The sequence below is a fragment of the Canis lupus genome, chromosome 16, assembly GCF_048164855.1.
Source record: "Canis lupus baileyi chromosome 16, mCanLup2.hap1, whole genome shotgun sequence".
Lineage (NCBI taxonomy): Eukaryota > Metazoa > Chordata > Mammalia > Carnivora > Canidae > Canis > Canis lupus.
In genome coordinates, this window is record NC_132853.1 from 61,425,620 (window position 1) to 61,445,005 (window position 19,386).

Below are 19,386 nucleotides of genomic sequence, written 5' to 3' on the forward strand. Positions count from 1 at the left end.
CCTTGAGAAGACCGTGGCGTCCGTGCTCGCGGGCAGAGTGGGCGCCGCTCTGCAGTGACGGCCTTCAGGCGCAGAGACCCCGGTCAGTGCTACGGAGGCAGCGCACCAGGGCGCGCAGGCCTCGCCGTGTCCCTTTGCTGCCCTGAGGTTTCCGTGCATGTGACGTCACGGTCGTGCTCTGTTGAGACCTAAGCAGAGACGACGAGGGGTCGCGGCAGTCGGGTCGCCGTGTGTCGCCTCCCGGCCCCTCCCGAGCTGCGCTGCCTGGGGACCGCCCGCTGCCCGGACCCCTTCCATCCCTGACGACGGCTGGTGTGCTCTCGGCCCGGGGAGGGCACTGCAGCCACCGCAAGCCGGCGTTGGGGTGAAGCGGCTGCGTCGTGCGTGCTCAGCCCCTCCTGGAGGGTGAAATCCTGCCGAGATGGCCTGGGACCACCTCAGGACGGCCCCATTGAAACCCTTGTGTATGTTGCGCTGAGCCGCTCCCGAGATACGCCTGCCTCGGAGCGGCGTGCAGCCTCTGTCTTGCCGCCGGCTCGCGCTCCCGAGGTGTCCGGGTGTGTGCCGTGTGGGGGGAAGCCAGTGGCCTCTTCGCTTCCTTTCAGAGGAGCTGCTGCAGCAGTACCTGGCCGACCTGCAGAGCCCCGAGGAGATGGCTCGCTGCGGCTTCTCGCTGGCCCTGGGCACCCTGCCTCGCGTCCTCCTCCAGGGCAGGCTGCAGCAGGTGAGGGCCCCGGGCCACTGGGTGTGTGGCCGTGGGGAGGGGAACCGGGTGCTCTCCGGGGCGCCCAGCGCACGCTCTTGGGATGGGAGGGTTTGCAGGGGCTGTGTCCAGGTGTGGCCGAGGGACGTGGCTGTGCCGTCGGGTGGTCGTGCTGTGGCCCCTTCTCCTGCCTGGACAGCTGGGGTCAGAGGCACTGGACAGACTGCCGAAGACCACTCCGGGGCCCCGGGCTTACTCCTCGGGAACACGTGGACAGCGCTGCGCCATCGGGGGCCGGCCCGTCACTGGTCATGGTTTCCGGCTCTGGGCCGCAGGACAGAAAGGGGGCAGCTGGCATTGGGAGAGATGCCAGCAGAGATGACCTGGGGCAGTGGGCGACCCGGCCACTTGTCCTCCCAGTACAGCAGGTGGCCTGGCAGGTGCTCGGCCTGTGGACCACACATTACTGCCTTTCAGGTGCTGGCTGGCTTGGGAGCCGTGACCACCATCTGTCCCAAGGACGTGAGCTTTGCCGAGTCCAGGCGGGATGCCTTGAAGGCGATCTCGAGGTGGGTCCCCGGGCCGTTCCCCGTCCTTGCTGTCCCAGGGTGGCCGCATGCAGAGGGTGGTCCCTGCCGTGTGGCCGGAGCCCAGTCCCACGCAGCAGCTCTACCCTGAAGTGACGCTGTAACTTCCTGATTTCTCATTTCTTCTCTTTTTGGACGGTCGTCAGAGTATTTCCCACCCAGAGGCTCATTGACTCTGGTCACGGTCGCTGCAGCGGGTATGAGGTTTCCTTGCTTTAGGAACAGCAGCCGACCTTGGACGCGGGGGCGTGAGCCTCAGCTCGTGTGCAGGTGCCGTGTGGGGCGGCCGCTGGTGTGTGTGCTCACCCCCCCGGCGCACACGCCAGGACTCACTTTCCCATCCCGTCCCCCACCTGCGCCCCTCTGCTGTGTGGCGACGGGAAGGGCTGGCACAGGTGGCCCCCTTGACACCTCTGCTGCCGCCGACACCAGGAGATGTGGGGAAGAGCTGTGTATTCTGGATCGCGAATGTATCCCGTCAGGCTGGGAGGACAGGGTGGATGGAGTCCACGGTCACTCGCCACATTTCACACACTTTTCATAATTTCAGGGTTTGCCAGACGGTCGGCGTGAGAGCAGGAGGAGCCCCAGACGAGGTTGTGTGTGAGGAGAACGTCTCCCAGATTTACCGCACGCTGCTGGGCTGTCTGCGCGACTACACCACCGATAGCCGAGGGGACGTGGGTGCCTGGTAAGGCGGCGGTGGTCTCGCATCTCCGCGTCTCCACGTCTCCGTGTCTCCGTGCCCTCGGGCAGCAGCACACCCGCAGGCCTGGCTCACGGCAGCCGGCGGGGCTCAGGGCCCAGAAGGCCTTTGGTTTCTCTGCAGTCCCTCGGCAGCGGACGCTGAGGCCCGTGAGGAAGAGGCCGGGGGGGGGGGGGGGTGGCGCTGCTGGGGTCCATCCCGAGGGCCTGCCGCTGCGGGTGTGGAGCCCAGCGACATGCGGTCCTTTCTCAGAGGTTCTCACGCTGCACAAGGTCTCCGGTTATTTCTTTTTCTACCTGTTTTCTGTCGGCACGTTTCTCACGGTTGTTTAAAGACTTGGCCTGTTCATTCTGGGATCTGTGGCCACCCCGTGTCTGCTGCTGACCCCCCACTCCAATACTTTAATACTTGTTTTTTTTGTTTTTTTTTTTTTAATGAGATCCTATTTGAGAGGGAGAGGTGATGAGTGAGAGCGTGGGCGGGGGGGTGGGCAGGGAGGGAGAAGCAAGCTTCCCCCGAGCAGGGAGCCCGACACGGGACTTGATCCCAGGCCCCCGGGCCCCCCACCCCCAGCGTAACCGTTCCTCGCAGTGCTAGTGAGATGCTACGTTCAGAATTGCAAGGCTCCGGGTGTGCGTGTGCCTGTGGGGAGCACGAAGCTTTAGGCCTGTGGGTGCGGCCACCTGCTGCCTTCAGTGCGGGGTCGGGCCATGCACCCCTGCACCCACAGCCCTTCCTGCGTGTGGGACCCTGGCCTGTGTTTGCCGTCTGGAGCCGATGAGGCCTCGGGGGCACGTGCACGTCTGGGGTCGTCCTGTGAGTGCCGAGCCCGCACTCCCCGGGCCCCTCCCGGCTCCGGTGCTCTCCCCACCCTGGTGCCTGTGAACGGGCAGGCAGCTGCATCGGGCCCCGGGGGCGGCCTGTCCTGCTCCCCTGAATGCAGCTGTGTTGGTCTCGTGCGTTGAGCTCGCCCACACCTGTGCTCCGCCCACCGGGCTCCTTCGGGGCTGGGGCTGCCCTCTGTCTGCCGGTGGAGGGCTGATGCCCAGCCTGTGGGACCTGCTGGCCTGGGTGGGGTGGGTGGGTCTGTGGCCCTGCTGCCCCCACCCCAGGTTGGCCAGTAACGGGGCGGCCTCGGGTTTTCACGCTGAGGAAGCTTCATTGCCTCCGGGGTGGCGACCATGGAGCAGCGTCCTGGTCTAGAGGGTGGTGGCAGTGGGAGCATGAGCTGCCCGGGCTGCGCTGCATCTGAAGGTTCCGCTGGGCACGTCTCTGGTCCTGGTGGGTGCCATGGACCTGCACCTGCCGTGGGGTGCGTGTCCTTGCTGACGGGCACAGGAGAGGGCCCCTCGCCGGCTGCGTGTCCCGCGCTGGCTGAACGTTTCCTACTGGAGTGACGCTCATCTCTGGAACTCCCCTGATTGGGGGCATCTCAGCCCCCTGTGGGTGTCGAGTCCTGTGGCCTGGGGCCCCACGGCACCCCCTTGTCCCCGCAGGGTCCGCGAGGCCGCCATGACCAGCCTGAGGGACCTGACGCTCCTGCTGGGGAGGGAGCAGCCTGAGCTGCTGGAGGCCAGCATGTGAGTGCCTCCGCGGGCGTCGGTGCCAGGCTGCTGTGTCGGTGCCAGGCTGCTGTCGTTGCCGCCCCCTTCCTGCATCCTTGTGACTTGGCCTCCCCCTGCGGCTCACCCGCTTGCTGCCACCCGGGACCCCGTGCTCAGGCTCTGCGGTGGGAGGCCCTGGGCAGAGTCCCGGCCCCGGGCTGGGGGGCTGCTGTGCCCGGGGGGCCCTGTGCCCGCGGCCCCGGGTACGCCGGCCTAACCCTGGCTCTTGGTTCCCAGCTGTCAGCAGGTTATGTGTTGTGTGGCCCAGCAGGCGAGTGAGAAGATCGACCGGGTCCGTGCCCACGCTGCGCGGGTGTTCATGACGCTGCTGCACTGCGAAGGCGCCCCCCTCCCTCACGTGCCCCACCGAGGACAGCTGGAGGAGCTCTTCCCCAGGTACTCCCGGGTCCCCCAGCTGGAGGAGCTCCTCCCAGGTGCTCCCCGGGTCCCCCAGCTGGAGGAGCTGCTCCCCAGGGACAGAGCCCAGGGTCCTCGCCCCAGCTGCCGTGGGCACGGGCCCCCCCCAGCTTGCTGGCTTCCTCTCCGCAGGTCTGACGTGGCCTCTGTGAACTGGAATGCGCCGTCCCAGGCCTTCCCTCGCATCACCCGGCTTCTGGGGCTGCCCGCCTACCGCTACCACGTTCTGCTGGGCCTGGCTGTGTCCGTGGGTGGCTTGACAGAGTCCACGGTGAGGAGGCGCCTCCCGGGCCATGGTCGTGGGAGGTTGGCGTGGGCATATGCCTGAGGGCAGCCGTCTCCCTGTTGTGCTCTGGGGCGTCAAAGTGGGGTCAGGGTCCGGCCCCCACCCTGGCTTGGGTCCTGGGGCAGGACCCCTACGGGCAGCGGTACTTCTCATGAGTCGGGGTGGCGCTCCCGGTGCGCAGCCTGGTGGTGGGACTCTGTGTAGGAAAGTCCTGGTCACGGTGGGCTGTGAGCGTGGTGTCCCATCGCACGCAGCATGGAGCAGCCCGGCACTCGTGTTCGTGGGGCGCAGTGCCCTTTGGGCGTCACCGCTAGCTGCTGCTTGACCCGCATTCTGGACTTCCGTCCCTTGTGTTGTGTTTTCTGGATTAGTTTGTTGTGTGTGTTCCGTTCTCTCGTGTCCTTCCTGCGGGTGGCGGGCACGCGTTCCTCCCATGTGCTCTTCCCTGGGCCCCGAAGCTGCAGGTCCTGTTGCCCACGCGGGCGCCTGTGGGTTCTCCTGGGGACGGTGCCTGCATTTCCCTCCCCTGCCCGTGCTCTGGGTGCCAGGAACCCGTCTGGTGGTGCCGCGCTCCTGCTTCGGCCGCGGGGAGGCCCCAGGTCCCCAGCTTGGCCTCTGCAGCTTCCCCGTGACGCTGCAGCCTGTGATCCGTGCATCCGTGGTCCGTGTCCCTGGAAGCTTCTCTGCCCTCCTCATTGTCGTTGGGCATCTCCTCCTCCCGAACACCCCGTATGCTCCCTACAGGCACCCCCGTGCTCTGTCCTCCCCGGTTTTCAGACTCCCTTTCCCAGATACTGCTTGCTTTTGTGCTTTTGTACAATCTGCTGTTTATCCCTCCTCCTCCCGGATTTCTGGTTTCTGTGATTCTATTTATTAGCAAACACTCACTTTGTTTTGAAATCTTTCTTCTACTTTTTCATCACATGCTCATTTTGGTAGTTTTTTTGTTTTGTTTTATTCTGTTTTTGCTGTTTTTTAAAGAGTGTGTGTGTGGGGAGGGGGGATCCCAGGCAGACTCCCCCCGAGGGCAGAGCGCAGCCCTGAGATCACGACCCCAGCCGAACCCAGGAGTCCCAGGAGTCGGATGCTCTACCCCCCAGCCACCCTAGTGCCCCGCAGGCTCGTTTTGTAATTGCACATTTTCCCTGAGGATTAACCTGCGGCTCTCCTGTGCCCCCAGGGATCTACGTCCCCTTACTTCCTCGCGTGGACTGTGGCGCAGGGGCAGGTGACTGCAGGGCTTCTTTGGCGCCAGCTCCAGGGCCCCCGGGTCCCAGCTGTGCCCACGTCTTCGGGGTCACCACACAGGGTGGCCCCACGGCCTTTCCTTGCGCTCCTCCTCTGGGGTCCGTGAGGGGGGGTCTCTGAGCCGCCAGCGCCTCGGGGGCTACGGCTGAGCTTGGAACGGAAGTGCCAGGGCACTGGCTCCCCAGACCTGCTTCCCTGGAGACGCTGCAGCCTCTGCTGAGGTTCCTCAAGGGTCATTGTGGTGGATCCGGCGCTCAGTCTGTGCTGCTGCCCAGAGAAGCGATTCCTTGTCCCGGCTCCTTCCTCCTTCCTCGTCCCTGCTTGTGCCCCATCTGGTGGGACTGTGTCGCCATCTCTGCTCCATTGGGCACGTGTGACCACCCAGGTGGCCCCGGCGGGGGCCGTCCCTGTTAGCAGAGCGCATCTCTGTGTTGCAGGTCAGGTACTCGACGCAGAGCCTCTTCGAGTACATGAAGGGGATTCAGAACGACCCGCAGGCCCTAGAGGGCTTTGGGGGGACCCTTCTGCAACTCTTTGAGGACAACCTTCTGAATGACAGGTAAGAGGTGGCGCTTTTGTCACAGTTCTCAGACCTCTGGGGTCTCCCGTGTTCTCACCAGGATTTGGTCTCAAGCGGGCAGTGAGGAGGGCCCGGAGGGGACGTGGCTGCAGGGGGTGCCACTGCAGGGCCCTGCAGCCTGCGGCGTGGGCCAGCCGGGGCACGACTCTGGTACCCGTCGGGCATCCACGGGGCCGAGGCTGTGAGCCCTGGAGGGTCCGTGTGGCTCTTCTCTGAGGCAGTGTGTCCCCAGTCTGCGCCCGGACACACCCACGGTGTGGTCACGGTCTCTGCAGGCAGGACCAGAACGTCGCGGTGAGGAGCAGCGCTTGTTCTCTGAGGCATCTTGGCTGCATCGTCTTTGCCCAACTGCGTTTCCACGAAGGCGGCCTGTGGATCCCATGGGTCTTGACCTCGGGATTCGGGGTGTTCCCCAAAGTCCTCTGAGAGTTGATCCTGGACTCCGCTCTCCACTGTCCTGGGCAGGCGGGCCCTGGTCACGCAGCACAGACGCAGGCCCCGTGGGCGCACCGTGTCCGTGGGAGGCAGCGGAGCTCAGCCTGTGGTCTGCTCCGCCTGAATAGCACCGAGCATGAGTGAGGTCTCCGGACGTGAGCACGACGGCTGCCGTCTGGTAGATGTTGACTCTGGCATCCCCGACACTGTCCCCACGTTCAGGACACGGGCCACACCTGTCAGCCCGGAAGCTTCCCGCGACCCCCTCCCCCCGCCCCCAGCCTGAGGCAACTGTTGGTCTGTCACGGAGGCTCCAGTGGCATTTTCTACGAGTGTATTTCCCTGGAATCTGCGGCGTGTCCGGCTTCCATTGTGTGGTCACACCGCGTTCGGTTCCTGTTGACGGTCACCAGGGTTGCTTGTGGCTGGAGTTCTGGCGGCAGGAACGTTTGCGCACGTCTGTGTGGACTGCTGCCCACCTTGCCCCTGGGTCCATGCTGAGAGCAGGCTTGCTGGGTCACGGGGCAGGTGGATGCTCAACTTTTAAAAAACTGCCACGTTTTCCAAAGCGGTCACACCATGTTACACCCCGTGGGGCGTCTCCGTCCGGGCGCCGGTCCTGCCCTGTGATCCCCCCAGGGAGGGGTGTCCGGCCTCCTGCCTGCGTCTTACTTGGTGGTTGTGGTTTCCTCCCTTCCTGCTGAGCTTCGGGGGTCCGGTGAGCTGTGCAAGCCCTGGTCACACAGCGGCCCGCGGGTACCCCCGTCCAGGCGGCCCTTGGCCTTCACAGCCCGGGACCCTGAGCAGGTGCCGCCGCCCCGCACGCTCGGCTGCCCCCTTGGTTCTTACAGGCTTGTGCGTTCTTGGCCTGACTCAAGGTCACGAAGGTTTTCTCTTAACGTTTCCTAGCAGATGTGTGGCTTTAGGTTTTATGTTGAGACCCAAGGTCTGTTCTGGGTTATGGCCTGTGTGTGACGCGAGTGGCAGACCGTGTTTCTGCCGCGTGTGGCCAGGGGTTGAGGGACTGACCCTTCCACGGGGTTGCTTTTCCGCTGTATCCATCGGGGACACAGAAGCCCATTTCTGGACTTTCCTCTCCTCAGTCTGTGCTGTCGTCTCCCTCGAGCTTCACGGCTGAGACGCGTGCTGCCGGCCTTCTGGCCGCACTCCCCTGGTCGTTAGGGCCTTTCTTGATCCTAACGTTTCCATGTGAATTTTACAGTAAGATTGTCGTTTTCTGCAGAAGGTGTTGCCCGGATCCGGATTGGGATGGTGTGGCCCCAGGGAGCGCCCCACGTTAGCAGGTCCGGGGTGGGCGCCTGGGGCCTCAGCACTCGCCCTCTCCCCTCAGGGTGTCTGTGCCGCTGCTGAAGATGCTGGACCAGATGCTGGCCAATGGGTGCTTCGACCTCTTCACTGCGGAGCAGGAGTAAGTGCCCCGCTTGCTGCCCCCTCATGCCGACCGACCGAGCCAGGGGAGGCCGAGCCGCGACTCCAGGAGGCGATTTCTGGCACATTCAGGGCAGCCCGTGCCATCAGGACGCTTCGGCTGCCCCAGTGAGGTTGGGCTGTGCCTCTGGCCAGGCTCCTTCTGTGGCACCTGCTGCCCAGGTGGGAAAAGACCCAAGCAGCTGAGGTGCCCCCCCGCCCCCCGAGCCCCCGACCCCACCTGGGCCGGGGCCTGGCAGTCAGGGCGGTCGTGGGCAGCGTGGAGCGTCTTGACTGTCACGGTGGCGGGGCTGGTGCTTGCATGTGGGGCTGGGCGTGGGCCCCAACACCCAAGAGCGGGGGCAGCTCCCGCACTGAGCTCCAGGCTGCCTTGTTAAGAGCCTCACGACCTTCCCCGCGTCCCAGGCTTGAGGGGTCTGCCTCTGGCGCCTTGTGTCTCGCGCGTGGGCACATCTCGGGGCCTGTGAAGGAGCTGCACCGGGTGGGCCCCCCCGAGGTGTGTGCTCACACCTGGAGTCCTCTTTGTGGGCGGGGGTCTTTCTGCCATTTCTGGGGGTGCTCACCCCCGCCCACCCGAGTCCCCTCCGTGGCCTCCTGTCCTGTGGGTTTTGTTTGGTGTCGGGTGGAGGGGAGTCCAGAGCTTGTTCCCCCGTCTCTGCTGCGTCGCTGACCTTCCGGCGTCAGGGCGCCGTCCGCACTCCCCGGTCACGGCCACCCGCTGGGGGGTGGCATCCTTAACGCAGATTGTGTCGTCCGGCTCGCCGACCTACTGTTTGGAGGCCTAAACGTATTTTCCTCCTTTGAAAATTTCAAAATAAAACGGTGGGACAGAGTGTCCTGCTGTAAACGGCTCTTTTTATTTCTCTTTAATTTTGCCAGTTTCTGTTGACGAACCATGAGGTCTTCTGCTTTGGCGCACGCACGTTCGGGGCAGAGTCTGTTTACTGCACGACGCGCTTTATTACCGTTTGCTCCCTGTGGGTCAGGCTGCAGCCCCTTGGTGTGACCCAGACTCTGCCCCGGGGCTGTACGTGCTGCTGGCCTGGTGTGTCACTCACGGGGCTGCGGCCCCCGACAGCCTCCGACCGCTCATGGGCTCGTTCATCTCATTTGCAAGCAACCCGCTCGGCCCCCTGCCTGCGTCTCTCTGTCCATTGGTCCGGCTGCCGTGTCCCCTCCATCCTGTTCTCTCTGATGAATTCAGGGACGTCTGTTATTCCAGCGGGACGTCCCACTCTCCTGCTCTTTCACTGGCCGCCCAGAGGCCAATTTCCTGCACTTTTCCTCTTCCTGGAAAACCAGGGGTGTTTACGTGTTCCGTGTCTTTTCTCGGGTGACGTGAGCTCGCTGCGTGGTGTTACACGCACGTGTTCACTTGCTGCTGTTTTGTGCAGTTAATGCTGAGCTTGTCCACGTTTGCCTCTGCCTCCTACCTGCCTCGCTGGGCCTGCCCCAGCCTGCGTCCTGTGTTTCTGCCTCAAGAACCCCCGTCTGCAGCTCCTCTCGTGATGCCCGCTGGCAGTGAACGTTTTCTGGTTTTATTTGCAAGTTACTTTCGAGGATATGGGGTTCTAGGCAGACGTTTTACTTCGGGACCTAAAGATCCTCCGACTTCTGTTCCTGTTGAGACGTGGCCTGTGAATCTGGAGTCCGAGGCAGTCGGGTTTTCACTGCCTCCTTTGAGGATCGTCTCCAAGGAGTCTCAACATTTCTACCCGTTGTAGGTCCAGTGGGTCACATACTCGTCTCTGTCCTACCAGGAATTTGTTAAACTTGAAGATATAGCTTTGTTTTCATTTGTTCTGAAAAATTCTTGGCTGCCCTCCCCGAAGGCCGGCCGCGTCCCACGTTTCTCCGTGCCTCAGTGGTTCTGACTTGTCCTCCACTTGCCGACTTCCTCCTAGCGTGTTTCTGCCAAAATCACAGCTGGGGTTCGTATTTTCGGTTTTCGTATTTTTTTCAGATGCAGCTTTCTATTTGGTGTGTCGTGCAGCTGCCAGCTCCTTGCCCTTCTGGGTACGGTGCTGCGATCTTCCCGCACACTTCTGGTCTCCTCGTGGGGTGTCTGGTTTCTAAGCCCACAGGTGGGCCTTCTCGTTTGCTTATTCGTTGTCTGGACGCCGCATTTGAGACGTCGTGTGTACAAGTGACTGCGGCAGTAGATGAGCTTGGCTGCAGGGCTCTGCGGGCGGGTGGTAGCGATCCGGAGCCACCCTGACCCACATCCGCCCCGGGGGCTCTGGCCTGCCCGCAGCAGGTGCACCCTCCACCTGGGGGAGCCTTCCGGGCTTGTCAGGCGCAAGCCCTCATCGGGACCAAGCTTCGGGTCTTGTGGCGGCTGGATTCTGGGGACAGCATGCTCAGGTCCTCTGGTGGTCGGTCCGCCCTGGTGCTGAGGCGGTGCACGCCTGGTGCTGGACTCCCCCCTGGGAGTGGAGGCAGTGGGCATCCCACCTGCCGCATGCAGAAGGGCCTTGGGGTCCAGGTGGGGAGGTGCTGCCGCCGGAGAGGTGGCAGCGGAGAAATGGGGCGCGTGGCTCCCAGTGCAAGTAGCTGTCAGCCACTGTGTTCCAGATGGCGGCGGGAGGGTGGGGTTGTCCCCAGGCCGGGAGGGCGGCCGGGAGGGAGGGGCGGACGCGGGCAGCTCAGGCTCCGCGAGGAATGGCACAGAGCGGCTTGCGCAGCAGGTCCTGGAGGCAGGAGGTCAGGGTGCCAGCGACCCAGGCCTGGTTTGCTGAGGGACCTTCCACTGTTCGCACAGCAGAGGGCGGCCACCTCATGCGTCTGTTGCCCTGAAGGCACTCAGGGCATCGTGGGGACTCAGTCTCAGTCTCATGGCCTACGTGCTTCTGAGGTCCCACTTGGTAATACCTTCACGTGGGGTATTCAGTGGGCTTTGTGTGGAGTCGGGGGCACAGGGGTTCAGCCTGGAGCATAAACGCTTGGCCTGAGATGCTCATTAGATCCCAGAGGAGATGGACCTAGAGGCTGGAACCCCAGGGAAGCCCCAGAGGGTGGTGTGTGAACCCTGGAGGCCAGCATGGGAGTGGCTGTGGACAAGAAGGGGCCCCTGGTGGAGCTGTGGGGGGTCCCTCCTTTAGGACAGGGAGCAGAGGGGACACAGGGCCTGGGTGGTGTGAGCCAAGGGGTCATGTGGGTGGAGGACACGGTGGTCACTTGGTCCCGAACAGGCAGGGAGCTGTGGGGAGAAGCCTGCGGGGGGAGGGGGCTGGACCCCTGTGGGTGACAGGGACCTGGACGGGGTGGGTGGGGGTGCCACTCTCCCTGAGAACAAGGAAGAGGTCATGGGCGGCGGGGCCCTCGGGGCAACAGTGGCATGCAGGAGCCTGTGTCGTGGGGACCCTTGCTGGTTGGCCCCCTGCTGTCCCTGGCGGTGCGGCATGGAGGGGGACGTGCGTCCACGTGTGTCCAGGGGCTGCGCCTGATTCCAAGCCGAGTCCTTCCTTGGATCTGGGTGGAGCCTGCCCTCGCTGTGCCCGCCGCGGGCGGGGGTCGGGGTGCGCCCGGCTCTGGTCCTCAGGGCCCTCCCGCTGGTTGGGGAAGGTGTGCAGGTCCGTGGGCGCTCGAGCTCGCAGCAGGCTCGCCGCCGGCACCATGTGCTTCCCTTGCAGCCACCCGTTCGGCGTGAAGCTACTGGCGCTCTGTAAGGAGGAGACCAGGAAATCCAAGGATGTGCAGAAGCTGCGGTCGGGCATTGCTGTGTAAGTTCAGGCGGGACACACTGGGGCTCACTGGTCGGCAGCCGGGCCTGTTGGGGGGACCTGGGCCGCAGCGTCGGGCAGCCAGGGTGGGTGCTGACGGCCAGCCGCTCCCCGCCTGTCACCCGCAGGTTCTGTGGGATGGTACAGTTCCCGGGGGACGTGAGGAGGAAGGTCCTCCTGCAGTTGTGCCTCCTGCTGTGCCACCCGTTCCCTGTGGTGAGTGTGTGGCCGCCCCAGGTGGGGGGTGGGGTGGGCACGCCAGGCCGGGCAGGTGCCTGAGCCGCCCAGAGGCCGGGTTCTGCTGGCTGAGGGCGTCCTCTGGCTCAGGCTGCCCTGCCTGCTGACCGCACTCTGCGCTGGGGCCCGGAGCTCGGCGGGCAGCTGTGCGGGCAGCGTGGGGTGGCTTGGCTTCTCCCCGTGAGGCGGCCGTGTGGCGCCCGGCCAGGTGGGGTCGGACCCCAGGCCCGCTCCCCGAGCAGCTTGCGCGGTGGGTGTGAGCAGCGTCAGGTGCCCCTCCTGGCCCCGCCCCAGCCAGGCCCCGCCACTGACCCGCCCTGCCCTGCCCTGCCCAGATCCGGAAGAGCACGGCGAGCCAGGTGTACGAGATGCTGCTCACCTACGGGGACTTCCTGGCTGACGGCGTCCTGGAGGAGGTCATGGCTGTGCTGGGCGCCACGGCCTGGTGAGTGCGAGGGCCCTTCCCGCCTTCCCCAGGATTGCAGAACCCCGCCCCCGCCCGAGCCCCACCCCTGCCTGAGCCCGCCCCCGCCTGAGGACCTGCAGCGTCCGCCCACAGGTGCCCGCTTGTACCGGTCTGGCTGGGGAGACGCGCAGGGGCGGTGTCCTGGCCACTACTGGTTCACTTCGGTGGACTCCGCGCCGGGGGCTCTGGGAGCTGTGGGGTCGTGGGGTCGCGGCCTGGGAGGTGGTTGAGCCTCTGCGGGGGTGCACCTGGCGCCCTGGCCTCCAAGAGCAGAGGGTGTGTAGCACTGGACCCCCTGCAGGTGCCAGGCACTGGGCTCTGGGAGGCGGCCCGTGGGCCTCGGCTCGGCTGTGGTGGAAAGGCCCGCGTGGCCGCATCCACGCGTCAAAGTGGACGAGGTGTCCCCGACCCGGAGACCCGGCTCCCTCCCGTCTTGGGGGTCCCTCAAGGCTGGGACTGGCCACGTCCCCAGGGCCTGGACAGCGCGGCCCCGAGCTCAGTGTCACAGACACACGGGCACCCGGCGCTGCGGCCCTGCTCCTCCCCACCTTGTTCTTCTGTTGAAAAAAGTTCCGGATGATTTTAAGATGCTGGTATTTTTTTTTTTATTCTAAAATGAAATTTAATCTTTATTTTTAGTGAAAATGATAAACAGCTTTCCAAGTACAGTAAAACTTTAAAACCTGCCCGGCCCACCTCCATGGGTCGCCCGCCTCCAGTTTCCTGAGGAGGAGCAGGGCCTGCAGCACCCACCGCGGGGGCTCGCCCCGTGCTCTCCCCCTGGACTCCTAAGCTGGGCTCCTGGGGTCTGCACCCCGGCAGCCTGAGCGCGGGGCTTGCAGGAGGCTGGACACACACACCGAGCGCCCCGCGGCTGAAGCTGCTCCTCCCCCCCCCCCCCCCCCCCCAGGGACGCGGAGCTCCCAGTCGTGAGAGCCCAGCGGAACCACCTATGTGACCTCCTCGGCGTGCCCCGACCGCAGCTGGTCCCTAAGGTAACCACAGGCCTCGGCCACGCCAGGACTCCGGGGCCCCCCTTGCGCGGCTCCCACGGGCGCTCATCCTGAGCTGGCGTCTGGGGCGCTGTGGTCCTCGCGGGCCCCTCGCGGGCTGCTTGGGCTCCCACATCCCTCGTGCAGCAGGCAGCACCCGGTGTCCCGTGGGCACAACAGCCAGGACAGGCCCTCTGCCTGGGGGTGTGGCCATCCCGCGCTGCCGGCCCTCAGTGGAGCTGGCGGCGGCCGAGCTCGCTCCTCCCACCTGACCTGGTTTCCACCGTCACCGTCTCCCTGGACGGTCGCCCCAGGGTCCCAGGTGCCCGGTGAGATCACCCTTCCATGGCATTGCTGCGTGCACTGCAACTGCAGCTGAGGCCGCGGTGGTTTCCCTGCTTCTGCTCCGGGGTGGCAGCCACGTCCACCTTTCTCTCGGGCCCACGGGTGACACGGGGGTTGGTGGGCCAAGGGCAGTGATGGCTCCAGGTGAGCATGCTGCTAACCTGTTGTCAGTCCCGCACGGGGGGATGAAGGTGGGGAGCTGAGGACGGGACTGTGGCAGCCACGGGGTCCTGGGCACCCGTGGCCTGACCCTGTGCTGTGTCACCCACAGCCTGGCACCGGCTGAGCCCCTGCTGCCCAGGGGGCGGAGGAGACCGACGCTGGTCAGCACACCTGACCACTGGAGGTGGCCCCGGGCCCGGAGGTGGCCCCACCTGAGCAGCAGCTCTTCTTCCCGTGTCTGGGGTGTTGGTGCTTTGTCTTCACGTCCGTGGGAACCCCGTCCATAAAACCATGTCCCGAGCAGTTCTGTGTCTCCGTGTCTGACACTGGTGTGTGTGACCGCGGGGGCGGGGGGGGCTGCTGGGGCCTGGCCGCCCTGGTGGGAGCACTGACCCCCCGTGGGGTCGCCTGCTGCCCGGCTCCTCGGACTGAGGGCGCCGTGGATTAACGACTTTCATTCCGTTCAAGCATTCAAACTTGCTTCCCTCCCAAAAAGGAGTAGGGAGCTCTCGTTTTAGATGGAGGCCAGCCAGAGAGCCTCGGGTGGCGGGGTCCCACGGGACGGCAGGCGGGAGATGGTGGGGAGATGGCGCCCGCGGGGCAGCACCTGGGCCTTGGCTGCAGGAAACCAAGCGCTCATGCAGCGAGCGCACCCAGGAACCGCGGGCGGCCGAGACCCACAGGGTCCAACACCCCCAGGGGGGCCGCAGCCTCGCGGCACACGTGTCCCTCAGCAGCGCGGGCAGACGGCTCCTGGTGTGACAGGCACAACCTGCCGGGGACGCCGGGGTGGTCGCCACTGTGCGGTCACACTGGCGCACGGGGACCACTTCCCAGTGAGACATGGACCCACCCCCGGGGGAAGGGCCAGCCCCACGAGGAGGCGGGGCTGCACGTGCCCTCAGGCCACAGGACCCCCCCCCCCCCCCCACCCGGGCGACCCATGCACCTGGGAGCTGCTGCCCGCAGCCGTCAGCTGAAGTGAAGGAAGTCCCGGCCCTCCTGCAGGTGTAGCGACCGCAGGTTGGCCTCGAACTCGCCCCCGGTGAGGTCCTGTGGGGGGAACAGCACGTCAGCTGGGTGTGGCAGGACCTCCCTGCTGAGGGGAGGGGCTGAGACAGGCAGGGGACGTGGCCGGAGGCCTCCACGGTGAGGGGGGCCTCTGAGACAGACACTACCCCCCACCCCCACCAGATCCCTCCCTGCAGAAGGCAGCTGACCCTCCCCTCCCTCAGGAGCTAAGGGGAGGAAGCGTCCCCACTGGCAGCTCTGCGTCACCCCTTTGTCCAGGGCACACTGGCTTCCTGCCCGTGCCTCATCCTAGGGTCCCCATGACACCCTGTCCCCTCTGCAGGGGCCTGACCCCGACTCAGAGATGTCCACGGACCCCGCCCTCCTCTTCCTTGGCCCATTTGTGCTCCAGGGACATGCCCCACAGGGATGGGGACACACCGCATGGGGACACAGACATAGGGATGAGAACATGCTGTGTGAGAACGGCGACAGATGGGGACAAGGACACAGGAGCACAAATGGAGATGGGGACACGTGGACATGGAGCATGGAGACAAATGGGGACCTGCCACACGGGGAAGGGGACGTGTCATGGACATGACACGGGGACAGATAAGGACAGAAATGAGAGGGACATGGGGCATGGAGATGGGAACACGGACACAGGTGGGGACACCACATGGGGACGGGATACGGGGACGGGGACATGGACCCAGGGTGGCCGCACGGGGACACAGGACATAGGGGGACACAGGCCGGGGGCATGCCGCTGCTCGGCTTCTTGCTCAATTAAAAGACGACGGCGGGGTCCCGTGGCCCAGGGCGTATGTGGAATACGCCGTGAGGCATGTTGTGTAAAAGCCGCAGGACACGGGGAGGGTACGTGTGACACGCTGTCGTTGGCCCCAAACCCGCGCACGCCTGGGTTCACTGCAGCATAATATGCCAGAAACCGGTGCGGGGTGCCTCTGCGGGGACACGGGGGTGGGGACGCAGGCCTGTGCTGCGTGGGGGCCTGGGGTAGGGGCTCCCCCCGCAGAGCGCGTCGCCCCAACCGCTGTGGGTCGCTGGTGCAGGGGTGAGGCTCCTCCTAGAGCAGCGGCGCCTTCCCCGGCCGAGCCCTGCTCACCGCGGCTTCAGGCTGCTCCTTCCAGAAACCCCGGAGGCTGCCGGCGCACGCGGGGAGGCCCGGGGGTAGCCAGCGGGACCCTGCATGTGTGAGGACACGCGGCCGGCAGCGATTCGGGCAGCGCCCGAGCCAGACACTGAGGGTGCGCGGTGGCTCAGGCGGTGGTGCCCCGGGGTCGTGGGGTCGGGGGGTCGGGCTCCCTGCTGGGGGGAGGGGCCTGCGGCCGCCATTTCCCTCCAAGGAGATTTAAAAATCTAAAACAACGGCGTGCGCGGGGGTGTGCGGCGCGTATCACGAGGCCGTGCTGACACGGGGTCAGCCCCCGCAGAACCGAACCTCAGGGGGGTCCAGGGCGGGGGGGCATCTGTGGGGTCATGGGGCAGCCACCACGGAGGGGGAGGCAGCTGGGGGCGCAGCCTCCTCCCCCCACCCTCGGGGCCCAGCGGCGGCACCAGAACCCAGCTGAGCCGGGCGCACGGGTGATCATGGCACTTGTGTGCGTCCAAGCGCAGCAGAGGGAAGCCGCGGGTGGACACGCGTGCACACCCACCCGACGGGGCCGCGTCCAGGACTCGCGCAGAACGGACACGCGTGGCCACGTCTGCACACGGAGACCCCGCGCCACCAGAGGTCGGGCACACGCAGAGCCTGGCCGCGAGGGCCCGTGGTGCACGGGGTGGCCGTGACAACGGGGAGGAGCACGAGACGCTGCAGCCGTCGTGGGAATGGGCCGGTTACCCCGGCACCACCTCCCGTGCTGGGCAAACGTGCATGTGGACCCGCACGCGGCTCCCTGTCACCGGGGCCACGGCCAGTGGTCGCCACCAAGGACGTCAGCTGGGTGCAGGCAGGCCCCGGGGTTCCCGAGCTCGTGTGAGCCCGACGGAGCTGCGTGCAGCCCAGCGCCTGGGCCCCGTGACCCCAAGGGAAGGGGGAAGCCGGGGGGGGGGGGGAGGGGGGGCAGCCCGGGGCTCGGTCGGGGGCTCCTCACAGCAGCCCCTTGGCTCGGCTGCAGCCTCTGCCGGGCTGCACGTCGTAAGTTCCCGAAAAGCGTTTTTATGGAAACGCAGCCTCTGTCTGCAGGCACCGCACGCCCCAACATCCCAGGCGCCCCGTGAGGCCACGGCCCCTCCCCTCCAGCCCAGCACTCAGGAGGCCGCACCCCGGGCGGGGCCTGGGCAGCGACGTTGACCCCGGGCGCGCGGGCACGTACCAGCTTCACGCAGATGACGAAGGGCGGCCGGGCGGCTCGGAAGTGCAGGATCGGGACCCGTGGCTTAGGCGCCTCCTGAGGGGAGAGGGGCGCTGGGTGCGGGCCTGCGCCGACGGCCCCCAGCTCCCAGGGGCCCGGGGTCACCCCTGCCAGGCAGGGTCCATCCCGGAGGGAGGGGGGGCTCCGGGCGACCCTGTGGGGCCGAGGCCACCGGGCGGGCGCACACCTCGGAGTCCTCGTAGCAGTAGAAGCCCTTCCTGATCTTGTTCTCGTCCACGTCACAGAAGGCCACCACCTGGGGGAGGAGCGGAGGGCGGGAGCTGGGGGGGAGGGGGCAGGGGGACAGGGTGGGGGGCCAGGGCAGAGGGTGGGGGGACGGGGGGACCCACCTTGCGCCGCGCCCCCGCCGAGAGGTTGCGGTACAGCCGGCGCCCCTGGCGGCCCGCGTTCCAGATGGTGAAGGCGGCCCAGCGCGGCAGGACACGCTCCTCCAGGAACCGGACTCGGTGCGTCCAGATGGTCGTCCTGGGGGAGCAGCGGGGGTGGGGGCCTCTGTCGGCTGCACACGGGGGCCCCCCCAGCCCCGGGCACCGCGGGGCACGACCCGGCCGGGTCATACGGCCTCACCCGCCCCGGGGATGTTCCCACGCCTGACGCAGACCAAGGGACCTGGGGAGACGCAGCTGCTGGTGTCGGGGGCTCGCTGAGCTGCCTCGGGGCCCCGCTCCCGCGCACACAGGGTGGGAGTCAGGCCCCACGTGGCTGCGTGGAACCTGTCAGGGTGGCACCATCGTCCCCGCTCCCAGCCGCTGCCAGGCGGGCCTTTCTTGGGGTGTCGGGGAGCCTCCGGGGCTCGGGCCTGGCAGGGCACCCGAGCTCCGTGGACGCGGGGCGCAGGCGGTCTGAGCACGTCGGGGCTGCCGAGGAGCGCTGCCCAGTGGGGGGCCTGTGCTCCCAGTCCTCGCGGCCAGGCCCATGCAGCCAGGCAACGTCCACGACAGGGGACAAGGCAGGGGATGCGGGAGGGTGCGCAGGAGGGCACGGGGCACTGGAGGGCACGCGAAGGGCGCAAGGGCCTTGAGTGTGCGTGGGGCCATGGCTGGCGGGGCACAGGTGCTCCCGCCGTGGCCTCCTGTCCCCCTGCAGCTCCGCCAGCGCGTCCCCCCTCCTCCAGCAGCCAGGGCTCCTCGCGGTGAGACACAGACCCGAGGGCGTGGCCACCGCCTGCTGCATGGACGGCCCAACCCCAGGAGCCCAGGGTGCCGCCGGGCCCACGCAGGCTGCGCCCGAGTCGCTGACATGGCCTCTGCTCTGGACACCCCTGCAGTTTAGAAGCGGCCCCAGGGTGCTCCCGCCGTCCTGCCTGCGTCCTGCCTGCGTCCTGCCGCGCCCCCTGCGCTCCTCCAGCGGGAGGCGTCCCCCCACATCTCATGCGCTGGGGCAGCAGCGGCCTCCATGGGGGCTCCCGGGCCAGGACGGGGGTGGCTGTGGCGACGCTCCAGAGACGCACCACCTGAGGTCGCACAGGCAGGGCCACCGAGAGGCGCAGCAGAGGCGCGGCGTCCAGGGAGGAGGTGTCGGGATGCCAGGCCTCAGGCAGGTGCCGCCCGCGGTGGAGGCACCAAGAACCAGGTCAGGGCAAGGAGGGGGCCTCCGTCCGCGTGGCTGGGGTGGCCCATTGCGGGCGCCACCGTGCTGAGGGCCGTGGGGTCGGAGCAGGAGTCTGGGCGCACGGGTAGGCCCATCCTTGTGGCGCAGTCACCCCTGCTGCGGAAGCCGTGTGACGGGAGCCCGCGGGCTGGTCCCTGCGGGTCACAGCCCCTCACCCAGTGCCGGCCGGGGGCACAGGAGCCCCGCAGGCCGCAGCCCGTGGGCAGCAGGGACCCCCTTGGGGCCCAGGCGCTCCGTCACCGCCGCCACTCGTGAGCTGCCGGGTCACCGAGGGGGTCACGGGCCAGCTTACTTACGGGCGGCTGCAGTACTTCGGGCCCACGTCGTCGTGTGAGGTTGCTGTTGACGCCCTTCCCTGCCGTGGGGACGCCATCCTGGGTCCTGGGCGCCTGCCCGGCGTGTGCGGCCCACGGTTCCCGT

General features: G+C 66.6%; 2 protein-coding genes across 16 annotated transcripts in view; one reads left to right on the forward strand and one right to left on the reverse strand.

Moving 5' to 3' along the window:
• Positions 1-14,242, forward strand: part of TBCD (tubulin folding cofactor D) — a 140,136-nt gene extending 125,894 nt beyond the window's left edge. For both annotated transcript variants that reach the window (XM_072782114.1, XM_072782115.1), the window contains 13 exons: positions 606-724; positions 1,181-1,272; positions 1,841-1,981; positions 3,493-3,576; positions 3,838-3,996; positions 4,150-4,288; positions 5,989-6,110; positions 7,918-7,995; positions 11,648-11,737; positions 11,866-11,953; positions 12,310-12,419; positions 13,351-13,435; positions 14,049-14,242. In XM_072782114.1, the coding sequence (XP_072638215.1) occupies positions 606-724; positions 1,181-1,272; positions 1,841-1,981; positions 3,493-3,576; positions 3,838-3,996; positions 4,150-4,288; positions 5,989-6,110; positions 7,918-7,995; positions 11,648-11,737; positions 11,866-11,953; positions 12,310-12,419; positions 13,351-13,435; positions 14,049-14,063 (1,322 nt within the window). In that variant the 3' untranslated portion in view covers positions 14,064-14,242. The remainder of the gene's footprint in view (positions 1-605; positions 725-1,180; positions 1,273-1,840; positions 1,982-3,492; positions 3,577-3,837; positions 3,997-4,149; positions 4,289-5,988; positions 6,111-7,917; positions 7,996-11,647; positions 11,738-11,865; positions 11,954-12,309; positions 12,420-13,350; positions 13,436-14,048) is intronic.
• The window catches only part of B3GNTL1 (UDP-GlcNAc:betaGal beta-1,3-N-acetylglucosaminyltransferase like 1), a 50,126-nt gene continuing 43,760 nt past the window's right edge, over positions 13,021-19,386 (reverse strand). For 13 of the 14 annotated variants that reach the window (XM_072782126.1, XM_072782121.1, XM_072782122.1 and 10 more), the window contains 5 exons: positions 17,685-17,820; positions 17,522-17,590; positions 17,296-17,370; positions 14,889-14,992; positions 13,021-14,711 (listed from right to left, as the gene is read on the reverse strand). In XM_072782126.1, the coding sequence (XP_072638227.1) occupies positions 14,912-14,992; positions 17,296-17,370; positions 17,522-17,590; positions 17,685-17,820 (361 nt within the window). In that variant the 3' untranslated portion in view covers positions 13,021-14,711; positions 14,889-14,911. The remainder of the gene's footprint in view (positions 14,712-14,888; positions 14,993-17,295; positions 17,371-17,521; positions 17,591-17,684; positions 17,821-19,386) is intronic. The other variant, XM_072782120.1, reaches the window with a different exon arrangement.